The 20,069-nt window shown below is 53.0% G+C and overlaps 8 protein-coding genes across 8 annotated transcripts; 4 read left to right on the top strand and 4 right to left on the bottom strand.

The window, feature by feature from the left end:
• Positions 1-254: 254 nt before the first annotated feature.
• BO66DRAFT_352407 (flavin-containing monooxygenase) lies at positions 255-2,259 on the bottom strand (the record flags this gene model as incomplete). The annotated part of the gene is made up of 9 exons (XM_025644775.1): positions 255-362; positions 424-571; positions 632-834; positions 901-1,035; positions 1,108-1,154; positions 1,220-1,436; positions 1,518-1,582; positions 1,642-2,049; positions 2,100-2,259. Coding segments are annotated over 9 exons (1,491 nt in total), but the record flags the coding sequence as incomplete, so codon positions are not given.
• Positions 2,260-4,033: 1,774 nt separating this feature from the next.
• Positions 4,034-5,302, top strand: BO66DRAFT_454701 (uncharacterized protein; the record flags this gene model as incomplete). The annotated part of the gene is made up of 2 exons (XM_025652039.1): positions 4,034-5,138; positions 5,295-5,302. The coding sequence occupies 2 exons, from the start codon at positions 4,034-4,036 to the stop codon at positions 5,300-5,302; spliced, it is 1,113 nt and encodes a 370-aa protein (XP_025502649.1).
• Positions 5,303-5,450: 148 nt separating this feature from the next.
• On the bottom strand, positions 5,451-7,066 carry BO66DRAFT_454695 (M20 family metallopeptidase; the record flags this gene model as incomplete). The annotated part of the gene is made up of 5 exons (XM_025652038.1): positions 5,451-5,814; positions 5,863-5,990; positions 6,047-6,417; positions 6,522-6,890; positions 6,962-7,066. The coding sequence occupies 5 exons, from the start codon at positions 7,064-7,066 to the stop codon at positions 5,573-5,575; spliced, it is 1,215 nt and encodes a 404-aa protein (XP_025502648.1). The 3' UTR covers positions 5,451-5,572.
• Positions 7,067-7,701: 635 nt separating this feature from the next.
• BO66DRAFT_412557 (MFS transporter) lies at positions 7,702-9,632 on the top strand (the record flags this gene model as incomplete). Its single annotated transcript, XM_025649361.1, has 7 exons — positions 7,702-7,717; positions 7,831-7,963; positions 8,018-8,111; positions 8,175-8,299; positions 8,360-8,897; positions 8,952-9,359; positions 9,429-9,632. The coding sequence occupies 7 exons, from the start codon at positions 7,702-7,704 to the stop codon at positions 9,630-9,632; spliced, it is 1,518 nt and encodes a 505-aa protein (XP_025502647.1).
• Positions 9,633-11,037: 1,405 nt separating this feature from the next.
• BO66DRAFT_439835 (uncharacterized protein) lies at positions 11,038-12,030 on the bottom strand (the record flags this gene model as incomplete). The annotated part of the gene is made up of 3 exons (XM_025651191.1): positions 11,038-11,398; positions 11,478-11,763; positions 11,805-12,030. The coding sequence occupies 3 exons, from the start codon at positions 12,028-12,030 to the stop codon at positions 11,038-11,040; spliced, it is 873 nt and encodes a 290-aa protein (XP_025502646.1).
• Positions 12,031-13,764: 1,734 nt separating this feature from the next.
• Positions 13,765-14,319, top strand: BO66DRAFT_439834 (uncharacterized protein; the record flags this gene model as incomplete). The annotated part of the gene is made up of 1 exon (XM_025651190.1): positions 13,765-14,319. The coding sequence occupies one exon, from the start codon at positions 13,765-13,767 to the stop codon at positions 14,317-14,319; it is 555 nt and encodes a 184-aa protein (XP_025502645.1).
• Positions 14,320-15,818: 1,499 nt separating this feature from the next.
• Positions 15,819-17,903, top strand: cwc2 (active spliceosome conformation promoter CWC2). Its single transcript, XM_025647628.1, has 5 exons — positions 15,819-16,342; positions 16,414-16,604; positions 16,666-16,677; positions 16,800-16,878; positions 16,926-17,903. The coding sequence occupies exons 1-5, from the start codon at positions 16,007-16,009 to the stop codon at positions 17,439-17,441; spliced, it is 1,134 nt and encodes a 377-aa protein (XP_025502644.1). The 5' UTR covers positions 15,819-16,006; the 3' UTR covers positions 17,442-17,903.
• A 449-nt stretch (positions 17,904-18,352) lies between these two features.
• BO66DRAFT_439831 (putative tryptophan dimethylallyltransferase) lies at positions 18,353-19,718 on the bottom strand (the record flags this gene model as incomplete). Its single annotated transcript, XM_025651189.1, has 2 exons — positions 18,353-18,494; positions 18,547-19,718. The coding sequence occupies 2 exons, from the start codon at positions 19,716-19,718 to the stop codon at positions 18,353-18,355; spliced, it is 1,314 nt and encodes a 437-aa protein (XP_025502643.1).
• Between the last annotated feature and the right edge of the window lie 351 nt (positions 19,719-20,069).

Raw genomic sequence — 20,069 nt, 5'->3', positions numbered from 1 at the left:
TAATCTATCAAACTTGTAAATACCATGACCGAGACAACCAAACACGCTGCTTATACAGGACCAACAGATCGGTCTAACCGCAAAAGGACGCCTGGCATGACGCTAAAAGAAATGTGGCTGAAATCTCGCCAGCCGAAGCGCGTTCAGCCAGCCAGCCCCAAACCCACAGAATGACACCTGCTCGGGTCGCTCCGGAAGAACAAAAATGATCCAGACAAAAAAGAAAAAAAAAAAAAAAAACTCTAGCTTCACCGTTCGTAGATCCAGTCCGCAGAGATATTCCAGTGTGTGGACCGCCAGAGGTGGAGAGAGTTCCAAGGGTAGAGGAACCAATTCTTGCCCGTCAACTTGTCGATGAAGAACTGCGATCGCCGTCAGTCATGTCCGTCATTCGGTGAAAGTGGGGATACAGTCATCACGCACACTAGAACAGGAGCTGTCATGTACTGTACGATCGATCGCCGCATGAAGCTCGTCGGTATACTCCTTCTCACTGCCGACCTTGACCTCGACCAGAGCAGCCTGGTTCAGCAGCACCGGTCTGATCAAAGCGATGATCATGTCCACGTAACTATCAACTTGGTCAGCTAGCCAGCCCGAACACAGGAGGCTGCATACGAGCCCAACCGACCTTTCAATCTGGAATGTCGTCGACGTGTGGACCCCACCCGAGTTCGGGCCCAGCACGTAGAAGAAGTTCGGGAATCCACTCATGGCAATCGACTTGAAGGCGGCCTTGGATCCATACTGTTGCCAGTGTTCTTCGCGCGTTCGGCCATGCCGGCCCCGAAGCTGCGTCTCGTAGTGCGTCAGGGCGAATCCCGTTGCCAAAAGCTGGAGCCACGAGTCAGTCTGCCCGCTCACGCTAACGAGGGACCAGTGGTCTGGTGAGAGGCTTACGATCAGGTCGGCTGAAATTTCCTCCCCGGAATGTGTCACGATCGAGCGTGGCTTGACCTCAGCGATGGGGTCGTTCGTTAGGCGAATATTGTTTCCATGTAGAGCCGCAGAATAGCTCCGGTCGAACAGCCGTCTCTGCATGAACAGAACAAATGGTTAGGTCACTTTCAATTCAGCAAAGCCACAGCGCGCGCGCCCCGCCCTTACCTTACAGCCGAACTCGTATTGCGGTATTAGCAAATCCCAGTATTTTTCTGCGCGAACCCGCCTGTTAGTCCCCTGTCGCTTGCAATTACCCCCAAATGGCGGAGATCCATACCCGGTGCAGCTTTGTGTACATACTCCCGACTCGCCTTCTCGGCGCTTGCTCGATTCACACGGCCCTCTTTGCTGCGCTGGAACTGCGAGAATCCGGTTTCCATGTACACAAACATCGCCCACCGGAGCAAACACAGCAGAAACGGGAGATAGCGGAAGACCGCTCGCCATGCTTCAGTGATGCCGTAGTTCGTGCTCGGAACAATGTGGTGCGGTGTCTGCGCCACAGTCTTAGCGGATGGGGTTTTTTCTCAACCCTACAAAGAAAAAGTCAAAAGCGGAGCAGAGAGCAAACTCACCCTCATGAATTGGATAACGTAGCTTGCCTGCTCACAAATCGCAGGCACTAGTTGGATAGCCGATGCTGCGGCCGTGGTCAGCATACCTCTCGCAATGGAAGGGCTTTTCCCGCTCCAGCCCTACCTCCATTGCCTATGACCGCCACCTTCTTGCCACGCAGGTCCACGTCCTCGCGCCACCTTGCGGTGTGAATGATCTGTCCCTCAAATCGCTCAATGCCCGGGGCCGTGAATGGGAGCGGATTGACGAGCGCCCCGACCGCCGAGATGAGGATCCGACACTCCTGCGTGAACTGCTGCCCGGTCGAGCGGTCCCGGAAGGTGACCACCCAGGTGCGGGTGGTGTCCTGCCAGGCGGCACCGACCCATTCGGTGTTGCCGGTGAAATGCGGCGTGACGTCGTAGCGGTCTGCGACGCTGGTGAGGTAGTCCAGGATCTCGGCCTGCGAGGGGAACCATTCGCTAAAGTCGGGGCTCGGGGCGAAGGAGAAGGTGTAGCAGAACCCTGGCACGTCCACGGCACAGCCCGGATCTGCATTTCTCAGTAGGGTGTTCAGATATATCGGGGAAGGGGCAACGAACATCGGTTCACCCACCACGTTCCTCCTACGCCAGGATGTCGATCGTAGATACAGTAGTTGTCCAGGTTGTAGGTGCGTTTTAGTTGACAGGCGGTGACCAGGCCTGAGATTCCCGCCCCGATGATGATGACAGTGGTAGGGGGCTTGGATGGTAAAGACATGATATCCAGCTGTCTGGGGCTTCAGGGCTAACCGATGCTAGGTGGTCGGGAGATTGAGGGCAAATATTCTTTGTCCGTGCCTTTACTCCTCGACTCTATATATACCCCGGGTTGAGAGCTTGAAACGGGTCAAACTCTGAAGCCCCGAGCAACTATCCAGCTCTGCAGTATAGATCAGGCAGTTCGGCTATCTCCTAGCTGCCTGCGAGATGTTCTGGAACACTCCTCAGCAAAACGAAAAATACGTGTTCGTAATCTACTCCGACAAGTATGTGACGGACCTGCATGAAGCCGACACGTCAGTCGACCCCCACTTTCTCAGCTGTCGCTTAAACGCCCGATAGCGCGAACCCTTCCATAAGTGTCCGGCAGCTTGGTACCCTCTCACTGTTTTGCTCTGGACGAACTAATGGTTTGCAAGTGTATGTTTGGCTCCGGTCATACAAAAGCTTCCCGATTCTATGGTTTGGACAGAATCATGAGACTCAGTCCACCATTGACAACGCGCAGGAAAGAATGTCAAAGAAGAAAAAAAAAAAGAAAGCCACAAATGGCTCAGCCAGCCACACAAACTGCAGGAGGCCGACGCTTCAAAGTGTTAGGCAACATCCGACACTGCCTGAATCCCAAGTGGGCTGGGCTGAACCCCGCGTGCCCTAATTCCCAAGCCACTCAACACGAAAAATCAAAAGCAGGATGGACTGTACTGTACAGCATTGTGCACTGCAGAGAGGATTTCCGACCGGCAACAACGGCCACATTGGACAATACAACATGTTCATCAAACGTCTCAATCCCTTGGACTTCACATTGTTGGCATCTGCAGGTAGCAGTCCAGTATCCGAGACATTATTTTCGATGCCTTTGGGCAAACAAAGCATAAAGAACGGTGGGGCCGGAGATCGCCGTGTAGATGGGTGACTGGGGGATCTGGATGAGGATTCAGAATTCTTCTGCCGTCCCCGGGAGAAACAAGGTAGGTTTGTATCCTATAACCAAATATGAGGCTTGGTACCGTGGCTTTCGACCGCCGCGAGTATTTCACGCTCAGCAATGCTTGAATCGGCCCACCTAGAAGGACGGACTGCATTATGACAGGATGTCCGTATGGCAATGTCGGCAAGCTTATGTTTATTCATCTACATACATTGGTCTGACATGTTTTTATCGTCTTGAACAAAATAGAGCTGATCATAAGGATATAGGTATATTTAAGGAGGGTAAGAGGAGAAGAGTGGTTGTGCGGAGATATGCTTAGAAAGAAGACAAATCAGATGGAGCTCATTATTGCATTACCTTATCCTTATTGAAACGGTGAGCCTGAGTTTATGAGTAAGATACCAAACTGATCAAGTCCACAAAGTGCAATTTAATAGGTGAGTTGTATCGAGTCAACCGAAGAACAAAATATTGTCATCGGACAAAGACCACAATTGAAAAGATTCTTTCATGGGAATAGAGGGGATATCTCCGTCATCTGCTTTTACCGAACTCAGAGCTTATCTGATACTTACTGTATTCACTTACAGGTCACCTTTTCATCTGGTTTTCGGTAATGTGGAAGATTCACTTCCATGCCCTAAACTCATTCGACCTTCTGCGATGGTCGTCTTTGATACCATAGGAGATTTCCGGCTCCCATCAAGAACCAATCTCCATGAAAGAACAAACACATCAAGAAGCCAATGATATAAATAGATTGGATGGTTCTTGCGTCTTCAGTCTAGGATAGTACCAGAGCCCATCCAACTTGCATGTATCAAACACGACCACTATGTCTAAAACCCCAGCTGGACATCGAATGCCCACCGAGTTGCTTCTCGAAGTCGCCAAGTGGATGGACGATCGAACGCTGAGCCGGCTTTCCTGCACCTGCAAAGGCTTTAGGGATGAATTCAGGGACCAGCTACGTGAAAGAGCCATAGCGTATGCCATGCCCACGCTCGACCCGCAATCTTGGGTGGATATGATTGTCCCCGCCATCCGGAAATTGCACAACCCGGGCGACGATATCACGGCCATCGTCTGCTCCTTCTTCTCCGACATCATCAGTGACCAGCTCTCGGAGGACTTGGAGGATGAGCTCGAGGCCTTCATGCCGCGCCAGCCCCTCTACGATGCCATCTGCCACAGCCAATACGACACCGTCGAGCGGCTGCTGCGCGTCGGCGGCGTGGACGTCGCCAATGGCCGGAACTACTATAACGAGCCGATGCTGCACATCGCCGTGGAGCTCGGGCACGTAGAGGCCGTCCGCTTGCTCCTGGAGCACGGGGCAGACCCCAACGTCGAAGATGATGAGCAGGTCCGTCGTGCCCTGGACATAAAACCGCCGCGGCAGCCACGCGCGGCGATCTACCGCCTGCTCCTCGACTCGGGCGCCATTCCCAACTCCCTGCTCTGTTTTGGGATACATGTCTTGGACCTCAAGGGCGGGGCGTGCCTCCTGCTCGACGCGTTCGAGAGCGCAGGCGGCACCGGCCTCGACGAGCCCGGATGGTGGGAGATTTTCTCCAGCGCTATAACCGGCAAGTACCGGAACTTCCTGGAGGAAATCTTGGATCTTCGACCCGACCTCGTGCAGCTCTCAAGCGAGGACCCCGTCGAGCAAAAGGTCACGCTGTTCGATGAAGCGGTCAAGATCGCCCGGTTTCAGATCGCCGCGCTTCTCGTGCGAAAGGGGGCCCCCCTGCAGGACGCACCCCCGGATTATTATTTCTGCGACGACAAGATGAGACGCATCCATGTTCCGTATAGGGAGGTGTGGAAGGCGTTGTTTACCCGGGCTCCGGAGGAGCTGCTGGACGCTCTGCTCGAGCGGCCGGAGCTGCGCGATTACGAATTCAAGGACGCCATTCGTGAGAGAGCGAGTGTGATGCGTAAGTTATTAGGTTGAATGGGTTTGGCCCGCCTGCTGACACCACGCGGATGTCGACGGGGATTTAGGTGTTGAATGTGAAATGTATAAAGCTATTTTGATGTCCGAGTGTTGAAAATTCCAAAAAAAAGTGTCGATGTGCTAACGATACCAAAAGATACATAACCGTGTTCAGTTGCGACGGACTGCCGTGGAGTCTGGGTCCGAGACAGATTACAGGAACAATTGAACCAACTTTCCACAAAACCTGTCACCCTTTGATGTGGCTTGTTGACACCGCAGTTCATCCTAACTCTATAGGTCCACCAGCCTCCCAGTTCCCAAATCATGCTAGCCATCTTTACCCTGCAATGTTATCATTTTCGAAAGAGTATCCTACGAATAAAGCAAGCTGCAGTCGACCGTCCCAGGACTGCTGCAAGTGATGTCTCATCATCATTCATCGAACTTAGTGGGTAGCCTCGACTTCCACTGGATTTTGGCCCGAGTAAGAAGCTTCTCATCGGACATCATATCCCAGCCCAGGAGAGCCAACCCTTTGCCAACCGCTATGGCTTCTTCATGTGCTTCATCCGTACCAGCGCACGCGGTGAAAGAAGGATGGTGGGGAAAGCACCCGTCAGGAGCTGGAATGGCAAACATCGAATGCAGTGTAGGAGCAACATAGCTCACGTTTCCTGTGCCGTGTCAGTCTCTTCCTTCATACTATCCATTTGAAAACCTACCAACATCAGACGACCCGGTCAGGACCTTCTCGTACTTTTCGATGATCGATCTCCCACACGCTGCCATATGCTTCGTGTATCGTTGGCATAAGACATCATTGAGTACGATATCGGTATACAGGCCTTCCCTGTTGCCATAAATCCGTTAGCAACACATAGAAGGATTTGGGTCAATCCAACCTACTCCACAATCTTCACAGTACAACCGGTGACGACAGCAGCCCCTTCAATACACAAGCGGACTCGCGCGATCAGCTTATTGAGCTGGTCCAGAGTGGGGCTGCGAATTTGCCAGTAGGACTTGGTGTACGCAGGAATCACATTTGCGACCTTGGGGACATCTAAGAAGGCGCCATGAATCCGCTCATCGGGGAGGATCTGCTGCCTTAGAGTCGAGATCCCGTTGTAGGCCATGATCAAGGCATCCAACGCGTTGACGCCCTCCCATGGATTGCCTCCAGCATGGGCATTTTTCCCAAAGTATTCAACGAAGAGCTCCTTGCGCGCATTCATGAGTATACCCGCCACGCCGTCGCTCGGCGGTCCCACGATATCCTTCGGGCCAGGATGTCCAGGGGTAAGTCAGCCCTAATCGTGAACCCACGACACAAAAAGTGTGTAAATGAGGGGAATGAAAGTCCTTACGCCATTAATGAGACATCGACTCCCTTGTAGGCGCCTGCATCGATCAATCTCGCCTTCCCTCCCCCGTTCTCCTCAGCAGGCGTGCCGAGGAGCTGGATGCGGCCGCCAATTCCATATTGTCTTTGCAGATGGCTCAACGCCAGAAAGGCCGCGATGCTGCTCGTCGCGATGAGGTTGTGTCCACACGCGTGCCCGATCCCCGGGAGCGCATCGTATTCCGCGTTGAGGTTGACCAGGCGACCCTCGGTGCCGCTGATACATTCGAAGGAGGTATCTACCCCGTACGCATGCCGCGTCACTGTGAAGCCTTGCTTCTCGAGAAAATTGCAGATCTCATCGTGGGCTTGGTGTTCTTCGTAGGCAAGCTCGGGGTTTGACCATATCTGAAAGCAGGTTTGGTTAGTGATTGCCAGCGCCTAGATGAGGACTGTTGAACTCCGCAGACTGAGCTGACCAGGTGATTGAGCTGACGCAGTTGCGATGCAACTTTCTCGAGAGCACTGTCGATTGCTGTGCGCACTTCCTCGGGCGGGACTGCAGTCAGCGGGGCCGCAGTCATATTGGGCGAGTTGCTTGATTGAAATGAAGAAGTATGAAGGCCTGGCATTGGAACTTTAGGAAAGTGTGCGATGAATGGATATTTAACTGTGAAGCCCTGGCAAGGAGTGTTGCTTTATCTCCTTCTACAATTCCTCGCAGACGGTATAGACACATCAGCAGCCGGGAAGAACGGCACTATCGTAATTCAGTATAAGTAGTTCGGCTCTTAGAAGTCAAGGAGGTGATGCATAGTGCGGCGCATAAACGCAAGTTGCTGCATAAGAGATGCTACCAGCATGCAGGGCTTATCTGTCCAAACAAGAGGATAGGACCAGGTACACCAGGCACAGCCACCAGATAACAACCGACACGCGGGCACCAATCAGTCCCAGAACATTTTGCCGAGCATCGGTGGCTTGGCTTCATCTTCGCTAGTCACCGTTTATGGGTTTGCCGAGGTGCTGTTATACATCTCTATACCTGGTCTCTGATTAGATCGATAATCGATGAGAACTTTCCGCGGGAAATTCATGTCGCCTCCCTGATAAGACCTGGAAAAGGGGCCTGAACTATCATGTTTGCCTATCAACTAACGCCATCTTGTTGGCGGCTTGCATAGTCGTTGACAGAGCGGCCATTGAATACTTCTGGAGCATGGGAAATGATAAGCGTGTACTTATATAGTGCAAACATGTAGGATCCCTCTCAAGAAACCATACTTCTGATACTCACATAGGTTGGAAAACGTGCCTTTCACTTCCTGTGCTATGGAGAAGTCTCCAGAATCCCCATTTGATGAGAAGCTGCCATGCGCTATCACGGAGACTGCGCAGGAAACTAGTGTCGGCGAGCTTGCCGAAGTTCTTGCGCCATCACCTGAAGCGGAGCGCCGGCTTCTATGGAAATTGGATTTCTTGTAGGTGCTCAAAAACGCAGCCGAATCGAAGCCACTCGCTCACCAGACTGCTAGCTTGATTCCGACGATGGGAATATGCTACATGCTTCAGTACATGGACAAACTGGCTCTGAGTCAAGCAACACTCTTGAACCTACGACAAGATCTGGTCAGTATCCTTGAACTTTCGCCTGCCACAAAACGACGTGGTTAACTAGTATGGCCGGTGCAGGGTCTTCGTGGCTCGCAGTATACATGGTGCTCGGCCATTTTTTACTTCGGATATCTGGCCTGGAGCTGGCCGACGTCTTACCTGATTGTCCGTCTGCCTCTGGGCAAGTATCTGGCAATCTCCGTGTAGGTCTCCATGCATGCCTGCAAGTCCCGTTTGAAACATGGCTAATCTTAGTGCCACAGATTTCTATGGGGAGGTATTCTGATGTGCCACGCAGCCTGCCAGAGCTTTCAAGGCTTGATCACAGCTCGATTCTTCCTGGGGGTGGGCGAGGCGGCGGTGGCTCCGGGGTTTGGCCTGATAGTCGGGATGTTTTATAAACGGGATGAACAGCCCGCGCGCCAGGCGGCCTGGTTCGTCGGTAATTGTGTTGCGAACTTGATCGGAGGTGTGACTGCCTGGGGAATCGGCAATGCCGCGTCCAGCATTCAGAGCTGGCGTCTGCTGTTCCTGGTCCTGGGTGGCATTACTTCGGGCTATGCCATCTTTCTTCTTCTGGTTCTGCCCGACTCCCCCTCCACGGCGTTCTTTCTCAGCTCAAATGAACGCAGGACTGCCACGCAACGAATGCTGAGCAATGAAACAGTGGATGTGGAAGAAGCCCCAGGGGGCGCAAAGTTCCATTGGAACCAGGTTTGGGAATCGGTGCAGGACCCCCAGGCGTGGTGTTTGGTTCTGTACACATTCTGTGTCAATCTTGCCAACGGCGGTCTTACCAGCGTAAGGTCATCTCATTAATTCCAGCTGGCGTCAAGTGCTCACTGTCAGATATAGTTCTCCGCCATCATTGTAGCAGGCTTCGGCTATTCCAGCTTCAAGTCTCTCCTACTCCAAATGCCAGTGGGTGCCGCGCAGCTTGTGTTCCTCATCATCACCGCAGCCATTGCCACGTTCATTCCATCCTCTCGGATTCTATCCATGATCTTGAACGTTGTGGTCGCCATTGTCGGCGTGGCGCTCATCTATACCTTGAATGACAGCCACAAGGTCGTCAAGCTAGTCGGACTGTCCTTCGTCGGAGCCTTCGCCGTCAACATCCCTCTTGCGCTGAGCATCATCAGCTCCAACGTGGTCGGACGCACGAAGCGAAGTACCGTCAGCAGTGCCGTGTTCGCTGCCTATTGTGTTGGCAATATCGTCGGTCCGCAGTTCTTCCTGGCGTCAGAAGAGCCGGTCTACGCGGTACGTTATGGAGAGCGGAGTACATTCTTGAGAACATGTTCCTCATTGGCTGACTCCCTACGAAAACAGACCGGCATTCGCGCCTCTCTTTGTGGTCTGGCTTTAGGTGTTCTCTTTCTTGGGCTTTTATCCGCGTACTATGTCTGGGAGAACAGACGACGAGATGCTATGTACGGCCATGTCGATAACCTGCATCCCCTTCCGTCTAGTACGGCTCAGGCACCAACCAGCCATACAGACAGACAGAATACGAGTTTTCGCTATGTTCGATGAAATGAACCCCATGTCAACCGTGCTTTGTGGGATGCACTGTGCTGCTGGTGGCGTGTTTGGAAAATCGAACAGTGTTTTTCTGAGATTAGCTTGAATAGTGCTCACTATTTGAACTCGTTCTACTCGCAGCAAAAACTAGAGTGTATGGTGCTAATAATTAACTGTATGCATATACCGTTACGCAAGAGAACTAGGTTTTGAACAAAATGCCTGCTCTGTTGCCTTGAAATGAATTAAGTTCCATTCCTACGTCGGTCCCAGAAGTCTCCCTTTTCTGCGGATACTACTCAAAGCAGCAATTGAATTCCGGTTCAAGGTGCCGAAAGTAGATGCTGCAAGGTGCACCCCGTGCGACCTTCAAACTTTGAGCCTCTTGTTTGACGGTTAAAATACTTGTTTTACACAACCAGCTACGTGCAGACAATCCCTGCCGATACGATGAGTGTCTGCTCGCGAATTAGGCAGCTGAGCGCCATAGCAGCAATTAACTTGAGTACTGGTAAGTTAGTATCTGGTGCGCTTGCCTTCAGCAGGAAAGAAGCCCTCTGGAGTGGGTTGAGTCAGAGCTGTTGCCAGTGGTGCATATGATGAGAGCGTTGTTGCACCGCTCGGCCAAAAGAATGTCAAGACAGTAACCTAGCTGATCGCTCGCTCCAAAGAATCCTCCCCAACGATATAGGTCTGTTTGTCAGGTCGATGAGCTGGACGATGCGTCTGTTGTAGTATACAAGGATTTTTAAGCCTCATAACCTGATGGCAGTGTAACTCTATCTCTGCATTTCGCGCCACGCGGGCGAGCTAGCTAGGTCTAACTATAGGTCACTGACTACAATAAGGCAGCAGAATTCTGTCATGAATACAGGCCCAGAGGTCATACCAAAAGTGGGACACCCCACCAATCTACTCAACCAGGGAATGGTATGATCATGTCCGCCCATGTCCCGACATATGCATCCGGCGGCTGATAGGCCAGTGTGCGGAACATTGCCACAAGCAGATATACCCTCGCCGCGAGATATAGCCGTACTAGACTTCTCGTGGTAAATGGCGTGAGCCGGAACGTTGACCACAAAACTTTCGTCCGGAAAAGTTCCCAAGCCGGAGAATCACATCTGAACTAGTAGTATATATAGTAGAATGGGCGCGGCAGAGCAATCGCCAGTGGAGCACAGGTGCAGTAGACCGCCGCAGATCTCCACAAAAACTAGTCGGTAGGCGAAGGAAAAGGAAACCCCCACGCGATGAGATGGATTCCGCCGAATAGAGAACCTCCAAGAAACAACCCAAGGAAGGCGGGCGTGGTTAGAAAGCTAGAGATACATACTATCTTGAAGACAGGCATGTTTACTAGTAGCTCCAAGACAGGCGATACTAGGGAATCAATATGTTGCCGGAATGTTCGACTCTACTGGCTCAGATCCGTCATTGGCGCTAACTCTCCGTAACTAAGAGCCTCGAAAACTTGCTCGCCTGCGCCTCGAACCTCGAGAATCGTGATAGGAACCTGGACCCCTTTGGGTTTGTTCCAGCTGAGCGCGTATGTCACCACGGCACAACAGGCAAAAGCAACCACACCGATTTCCAAAGGGGTCACTGCCAGACGCGTTGCACCCCGCAAAGCGGTCTGGATAACCATCCAAAGGATCTGCCAAACCGTGATCAATCGTAACAGCCAGTCGGCTTTCGACCGGTCCTGTAGCTCCTTTTCGGTGATATCGGGCAACTGAAAGAGGACGTTCTCTCGACAAAGCTGCAAGATGTCACTGCTATTGAGAAAAAAGCAATGACCCAGCCGTGCGGTGGAATGCCGGGCCGGAGGGGGTACAGCCGTGATGCTGGAATTACTGTCCAATGATAATCTTGAGGCCCGCATGATCGCTCGTCGTGGGAAGAGTGCTTAATTCGTGGAGTCTCGGCGCAGGCTCACTTGGACGTGTGAGACGCATCCCTAGTGGTCTTCGTCCAGTTGATACTGAGTTCACCCTCATCACAAAGCCTCCCATATTAGCAAACAAGGAATGAGCGATCGTCCACTCTACCCCATCCTGCTGCGCGCGTGCTTGCAACCTGTGGAGGTTACGCTTTGCTTCCCAAAGATCATACCCATATTTTGCGAGGAGCACCTCGGGCGCTATAATCGTAATCACGAACCACATGAGTTGATGTGTGTACTGGTGATCCAGTACTGGATCTTGCCATTGAAGCCGGGCTTGAAATTCTCTCGCGGCCTGGGAATGTCCGGGTGCTGAACCGTCCAGGTGCAGAGGATAGTGAGGGTACCGCGCGTATTCGGGGCGAAAACATAATTCACTGTCTCCGCGGGAAGGGTGCAGTTTGTATCGAACTTGGTAAGCGCATGAGCGTAGCTGCCAAAGAGACTGGGAATAAGAAAAAGCATTGTGTCTGTCGTGGACGCGAGACTTCACGAGGGGTACAGGATGCAAAACTTGGATAAGGATTGATGAACCTAGCCTGGGGATGGGAAAGGGAAATCTCCCCTGGATATCTAATAGCCAGGGCTACGCCAAGGACTACCAAAGACCTGCACAAGGCTGCTAAATGACTCAATCAGTCCCAGCATCATCGGGAAAGCGCATATATGAGGAAAGTATGTACGGCTGGCTGCTCGTGTTGTCTCAAACGAGAGTGCTAACATAGTAGACACCCGGAAGAGCTTTTCCAGTAGGGTAGACTCCTAACGATAGATCAATAGCTGTTGCGCGAGGTCCGCAGTTTGGCAGTCGATCATCTATAGCCTGAGTCTAATTATCCTGTCGACTGGTCAATCCTGGCACATATATCATCGTTCGCCCTTCTGACAGGACCGAATCAAACTCCGAGAGCCAGCGATTGGTTGGGGAAGAGTGAATTTGGAGCCTCAGCCCCAAGGAAGAATATGTGTCAAACTCTAAATACTCCGGCCATCGTGGAATCCAAATGAATGCACGTTGAAGAACACTCTGGAATAACCTTGTCCCCTCACCCCACCCAACATAATTGTTATAAGCAAGGACCTCTCCATGTATGAGATGCCGGATGCTATATGTCTATCAGCCTCTGGAACTACCACGCACGAAAGTAATAATCCTGAGATCGTCCCAGCTATGTTGAGCCAGGACAAGGCATGTCTATTTTGAGTTTGTACGATTTACTCGTGGAGGTCAAGTTGATACATTATTTATTGTGGTCTGAAATTATAGGCGTTCAAATGTGCGAGACGATGGTGAGTCTTCAGATACATCCTGTATCCGTATCTTAGGAATAGAAAAAAAAAAAAAAAGAATAAGTCGGTACGTTGTGTGTATGTTGAGGGTAACAAAACGCGCAGTATAATGCGGGCTAAGGTGTCGAATAAACAATTAATCCAAAACAGGAAACTTTCTTTGCCTGTATCTCTTCATCTGAGCTATCACTGCACACTTTGGTGGGTTCCTATGTCTCACTTTCGCACACAGATCCGCTGGCAATATTTTTGTATTGGCTTATTTGCGCGCCCAGGGGTTCTGAAGATAGCGAAAATTAGCTATCGAAGCAACCATAATCAAATCAGTGCTATGTCGATGACGCCTGTAAGGGAGGAAACGGTAATATTGAAAATAAAATCGAGACTAAGTTGAACTAGCAACAGGGATCCTCTTACAGCCACCGTGACAGTCTGTCTTATCGCCTGAAGAAATACTTTTGGGAATTCAGATTTAGGTGGGAAGAATCTATTATATCTTGGCATGGGAATATTCACCAGACAGACAATCCGACCCGTGCCCGGCCATGAAAGCATGCCACTCATCCCAATTGTTCATCCTTTACCGTTGCTATGAGCAAATTAATGCCAGCGCTGAAAGAAGGGCGTATGTAGACATAAAACAACGGCTTTGTCACGAAACCATTGCCTTTGTGCGGTTATACGCCAAAGAAGCACTCGCTGCCCGACAAAGGCGACAGCTCCCTTTTTCGTTGCATTTGAACGAACCCTATCCCTATAAAAGGGGCGTGTCCAGCGCTCAACATCGAGCCCCATCTCGAGCATCCCAATCATCTCACCTTACATCTCTTCCCCAGATAAACATCTGCCGCCCCTTGACCTGAAGTATCTGGCTCTAACTCTCACAGGCCCATCGCCCCAGGACCCAAAATGTTCCGCCCTGACTTCTACTCTTCGCGCCAAGAAGCCGCCGTCCGACAGTTCGCGCATACCCTCTCCTCGACCGCCACGGGCCGTTTCTTTGTCCACATGTGCCACGAGCTCGACGCCGGGAAGTCCCTGGACTGGGAGAAAGCCGCGGGGGAGCTCGGGGCGACGTTCCGGGGGATGCGGGCGCGGGCCGTGAGGCCCCTCGTGCCGCGGTACGCCGGGCTGGTCTACGACGGCTACGACGGAGCGGTCCGGCTCTTCACCGAGCCGGCCACAGACGACGAGGACCCGGTCCCCTTCACGCGCGACGGACGAGTCGAGTTCCGCGTTCAGGATCAGAGCGATCGCGCGACCATTCTGGAGTGGGCGGTGAGCTTGCCGGCGTGTGTGAGTCCTGCTGCTGCTGCTGCTACTGGGGCGGAGTTAGAGACGAAGCTCGTGCTGGATACGGGAACAGCGCCGACAGTGAGACATTTCGGGAGTCGCTGGGTTACCTGGTTTCACTACGCTGAAAGGGTTCCTGTCACTGATGGGGAGGCTGAGGAGGAGCCCTGAGGCGAGGTCGTCGAGCTCTTAGGGGTTTGGGTTTGTCTGGTCTGCAACTTGGAAAGCGCCCGTGCTAATAGCAGGTAAGTTACCTAGCGACTAGGTAGTTAGGTACTACCAGGTAAACCATACGACCGGTCCTTCCAAGGAATGTCAACAAAGGTGCTTTAGAAGATGCTTCAATCGTTGTATAACCAGTCCCTTAAAGACCTTAAAGAGTTGCGTAAATACACCCTTAAGCAGCTGTGTTGTGTCGTGGGAAGACAGTCCAAATGTTTCTACAGCTCAGCATAATAGACCTATAACCTCAGTCTAGATCGAAATGGGTAGAAAAGCTTACAGGTCGGACACCCGACGGGAGTTTTTATAGTTCGTGTACGGGGTACAGATCATTTTTCTCTTCACTAAATATTCTTTGATCGAGGGAATAAGTGAGATTTGTAAAATTCATATCATCATTGAAATTGAATCACACCCAGCCGTAGCTGATGGGGGCTGGCGGCTGGAGCCCCAAAACTAGAGCACGCTCCGGTTCTCCTTCAACTTCCAGAACTGAAGCCCCTCAACGCGGAGAAACTCAAACTCACCCTCCACCAAGGTCTCAGGGGTCCAACGCAGCTCGTCGGGCTCCAGCCAATCGTCCATGAGGTCCAGAAGGTCGTTCAGCAGGGTCAGGATATCAACTGGGCTTTCGGTTAGGTAACCTGCCGGTAGGATGACTCGCACAAGGACATGGTCCGGGGACGGTGCTTTGGACTCAATGCCCCAGATATAGTCTCTAGTCATGCCATTCACGGCATCCTGGAGCGCAGAGTGAATCTCCGGCCCCCAGCATGTGGTCTTCTTGGGGACCCACAGGTCGACGAAGAAGTGATCCTGAAGGAGGTCCCTCCAGGCCTTGGGCGCATCGGTCATTGTTGTGCTATGATTGTCAGGAGACATTGCTTTACTTGGGCAGTTGTGGTACTAGTAGATATGTTGATGGGGTTTTGTGATGGGGGTAATGGTTCACTTGAAGGGGATGGATGGTAGCTTGAGGGTTTAATATACCTGCGAGATGAGCGGCAATTGACGCCCAAGCAAGTGGCATGTTGTGAAAGTCTCCAGAGAGATGCTTTGTTGCGGGGTAAGTTAAAAGCAACCAAGAACAAGAGGACCGGAGGGTTATGAAATGTTTCCCTTCCCCGCCAGTCAATGGTTTCTCCTCAGTCGGAGAGTTCCATCTCGCGCCTATCGATGTTGGATGGCTTCACAGATGCCGGGTTCTTTCTACTCGTGGGGCAGAGAGGTCGTGGAGCCTTTTAAGTAAACCGTCGATTAGAAAGGGTAGCCGCTGGGCCACGTGTGTCGTAGGTCTGCTCCATCGCGGAGATCTCCATCAGGTTAAAGCCACACACCACGTTCTGATCACCCATCGAAATTGACATTATAATGCGATAGGGGATTTGGGGATTGAGTATAGGTACCTTATATGATGATACCGCTGGTTCTCCCATAGCACTGCAGGGGCGCATCCCGGTATTTGAGGCCTGATCCGTGGGGCATCAAACGCGGGCCGCGTTTCTCCGAGCGCTGAGTCCTCACGTGACCCTCGTTACTCGCGGGCGGGAATCTCTTATCGTTCGTTGCTTGTTCAATCCCGTCGCCGGTCGCCGCAACAATCAACCTCAACCTCCATCCTTCAGAATCCTTCATCATGGCAGACGCTACGACGGAGACCACGCCCCCCAGCGTGGCAGAGACCACGCCAACAGAGCCCACTCCCCAACCAGACGCCGTCGTCAAGAAGCGCATCATCCGCAAGAAGCGACGCCCCGCGCGCGTCCAGGTCGAAGCCGACAAGGCCAAGGAGATTCAGGCCCAGTTCCAGCCCCAATCCGGCACAACCTACAACATCTACTACAACAAATGGGCCGGCGGCGATCGGGAGGACTCTTCGCAACAGGCGGCCAAGACACGGTGCAACCTTGCCCGCGACTCCGGCTACACCAAGGCCGACGCGCAGCCCGGCGCACACATTTGTCTCCACTTTGTGAGTTTCCATAATTCTCGTTTCATCGGCGAAGAGACAGGTGCTAATCTTGTTGCGTTTGTTGTTTGTAGGCCCGAGGCCTTTGCCACCGTGGTCAGGACTGCGAATACCTTCACCGCCGACCGACGATTCATGACATCACCCCCCCTCAGATGGACGTTTTCGGTCGCGAGAAGTTCAACGATTATCGGGATGACATGGGCGGTGTTGGTAGCTTCTTGCGGCAGAATCGGACGATCTATGTTGGTAAAATCCATGTCAGGTACGGCCTTCATCTCATTCCCCCGGTCGCCTTCGCGCGCAGATGACTAACGTGCTTCCAGTGACGACATCGAGTAAGCAACCCTCCATGCCCTTTACACACCGGAAAATCATCGGGAAATCACGAAATAATTTCGGCTTCGCTGCGATGGGCTGGGATACACTTCTAGGCGGAGGCTGACCAGATGTCCGACAGGGAGGTTGTTTCGCGTCACTTCGCCGAATGGGGCGAGATTGATCGGATCAGAGTCTTGACTAGTCGTGGTGTTGCATTTGTACGTGCTGATCCGCCTCGGACCCTGCGTCGAGCTAACAGTCCCAGGTAACCTACAAAACCGAAGCGATGGCACAATTTGCCAAGGAGGCTATGGCCCACCAGAGTCTCGACCACAACGAAATTCTGAACGTCCGCTGGGCCACGCAGGATCCCAATCCGCTGGCTCAGAAGCGGGAAGCCCGCCGCATCGAAGAGCAAGCCGCGGAGGCTATTCGGCGCGCCCTGCCGGCGGAATTCATCGCCCAGATCGAAGGCAAGGATGCCCATGCGAAGAGACAAAAAACCAGCTACGACCTCGAGGGCTACGATGAGCCGGACCAGGTGCGCTTTGCTGTGGGTTTGCGGGGAACTGGAGACGATCAGCACGAACAGCTTGCACTGCCGGAACCGCAGGACCAGCACCAGCCGGAGGAAATTCCGCCGGCGCAAGTCGCGCAGGGGGGCATCTTCTCCAGCAGTACTCTGGCCGCATTAGGGGCTGCTCGCGCGTCGGTTTCGGCCAAGCCTCAGCAGGTCGCCTCATTACAGTCGCTGGTCGCCTACGACAGTGATGACGAGTGAGGCAGATGGGATAGACGGGCCTCGAATGATGACGGTTGATGAGGACATGGTCCCTATGGCAGCATCCGAGCTCATTGCCGATCTGTCCGGTGTCCTTCAACCACCCCAGCATCAAGTCCGGCCAATTTCCCTGGGTATGGTGGCCATGGCTTCCCACCTTCACACGTTTCTAGATACGCCGCGGCACCTTCTGCCGGCGACCCCGGCCAATCGCAGGGCGCAGGCGCCCACTACAGACCAGGTGCCATAACTCTGGTCAGGCGAGCAACCTTGTCCGTCGGAGCGCAGTTGAAGCCGGGTAGGCAACAGGCACAACGGGATACGCATACCGGGGGTTGCAATGGGCGGCCAAGGCTCAAGTTCATCGCGGGACCGGCAGTCCAGTCTGTATCTGCTCTGTGCGCCGTGTAATATTATGGTAGATTAGCAAAGTAGCCATTACAACCACTAGCTTCCACTTGGTTCTATTCACAGCACCCAAGAGCTGTGAATTTCGATGTACCGTTTATATTGCTAGATAGCTTGAACCGACAGCATGTCAGCTTTCTGCGCGGTCTGCGCCTCGTGCACTGGATGTAGGCAGAGAACAGTTTAGTCATGCTCGAGAAGGAAACCAGGGCAGGACTCATGACATTTCTATTCGCATCCGACGGGTCGCAGCGACAGAATCAACACCTCGAGAGCATTTACCGACAGCTGGAAGCTTAGACAGCCGACGAGTATTGGCAGCTGTTAGCACTGGGGGAATGTTGATTCATCTCCCGTACTTGCATCTTCATTCCTGGCGATGCTACGTGCTCTACGCTAGGATCTGCGTTGAAGACACCATTGGAAGTTCTGCCACTATCGGAACTGAATCATAACTGAAGAGACGAAAGATATCTGGATACGAGCTCTTCGTAGTCAACTGGCTACGCCGAACTTTCCTCCTCAGTCCACGGATAATCGTCTGAAGAATGATAGTAAACACTAAGGTAGACCCCCGTCTTCTCCGTGTACGCAAACGAGATCCAAGACGTCAACCGCGCCGTCTTCTCCAAATCCCTGTCCGGGCTGCCTAATGTCAGTAATCGTCTTAAACAGCGTTCCTATGGGCCGAACTCACAAGTAATCCCGCACAGTCTCCTCGTAGCTCTCCCCATACTCCGCCAAGCCGATATCACTGAGATACTGCGCAACCCCGCGCACAATCTTCGCATCATTCTCCCCGTGAATGGGGAAATAGAATTTCGTCACCGGGATCTCCTCGCCGGCCTTCATCTCGTAGTTCCACACCATAGGCGTGGGCGTGGAGTCCTTGCCGTCATCGAACCCGCCCGTGAAGGCGCGGTGGCCCTCCTCCACCTTGGTCAGCTGCCACAGCTGGGACAGATACTTGAGCCCCTCCTTCACGGTGGACGTGTCTGCGCGGCCGCCCAGGATCCAGATCTCCTCGATCTTCGACCAGACGACCTCGTTGCTGGAGCTGTACAGCTTCAGCCGCGACTTGGCCGGGTCGACGCAGTCGAAGGACCAGAAGGCCACCTGGCTGTAGCCATTGGTTTCTTCGAGGTATTCGTTCACCTTGTCGAAGGAGGGGAAGTGCCCGATGCGATCGGCAATCGGCTGGATTGACTCTGCGAACAGCTTGCCAAACGATCGCCCACTGGCGTGGCACTTGAACCCGGGGAAGGTGTACCCCTTCACCGAGACGGCCTGGGGTCGGAGATCAAACCCGAATGCGCTCTGCGAGGTGAGGTTGCTTCCTTCCATCTTGTTCCGGGTGAGCGCATCCTTGTCCGTGGCGGAGAGGGTATGGTGCTCGAGGAAGTGGTGGAACAGCGAGGCGTCGAAGCCCGGGATCTGCACTTCCTCGAGCCGCTTGAGCAGATCCAGCACCGGTAGCTGGTTGTACAAGTCCTTCTCCGTCCCCGACTCCGCGGAGACGGGCTCGTATCCGATGCGGACGACCGGCTCCGCGCCGCCCTTTTGCTGGTAGTTGACGCTGAACTCGAGCGGGAGGCCGCTTCGCGTGATGGCGCTGCGGAAGGCGAACGGGTAAGGGCCTAGGTGAGGGATGAGGACCTGAGTGTAGAAGGTGAGGGCTTCGAACTGGCGAGAGGTGTTGTAGTTCGCTGAGATGAGGACTTTGTTGAGCAGCTGCCCGGTCTTCTCCCACCAGGCCTTCTGGTGGGCGTCCGGGAAGACGGTGTACTTGCTGAGGATTTCATATGGGGTGGGCGTAGAGGTTAGGGTTGTCTGTTTGCACAGGCTCGCGGGTTGGCTGGGGACCGTCATTGTGATGGTTCTGGCAGTACAGAGGAACAGTGACAGTAAGCTTGCTTGCTCCAAAGCTTACACCAAGCCGATTAATAACATTTATATCCGGTTCCCGCCAGATACGCTGCACAGGCTACGCACACCGACAGTTGCGAGGAGCATCCTCACTTGCGTTCGCCCTAGCGTTGCCAACAACACTCCTGTCGCTGCTGTACTCAGTCCGTGCATGTCACCCAGTCGACCTGTCTCACGCAAGGGGCGCTGCCAGACTGACCATTGCGTGAATACCGGTCTCATGTTGACCATAGCAATGCGTAATGGTGTAGAAAGTCAAAGGACAGGGGCTCTAAGTGATTTGATTTCAGCTCG

The sequence above is a fragment of the Aspergillus aculeatinus genome, assembly GCF_003184765.1.
Source record: "Aspergillus aculeatinus CBS 121060 unplaced genomic scaffold BO66scaffold_32, whole genome shotgun sequence".
In the NCBI taxonomy this organism is placed as follows: domain Eukaryota; kingdom Fungi; phylum Ascomycota; class Eurotiomycetes; order Eurotiales; family Aspergillaceae; genus Aspergillus; species Aspergillus aculeatinus.
This window is presented reverse-complemented; position numbering and strand designations above follow the sequence as displayed.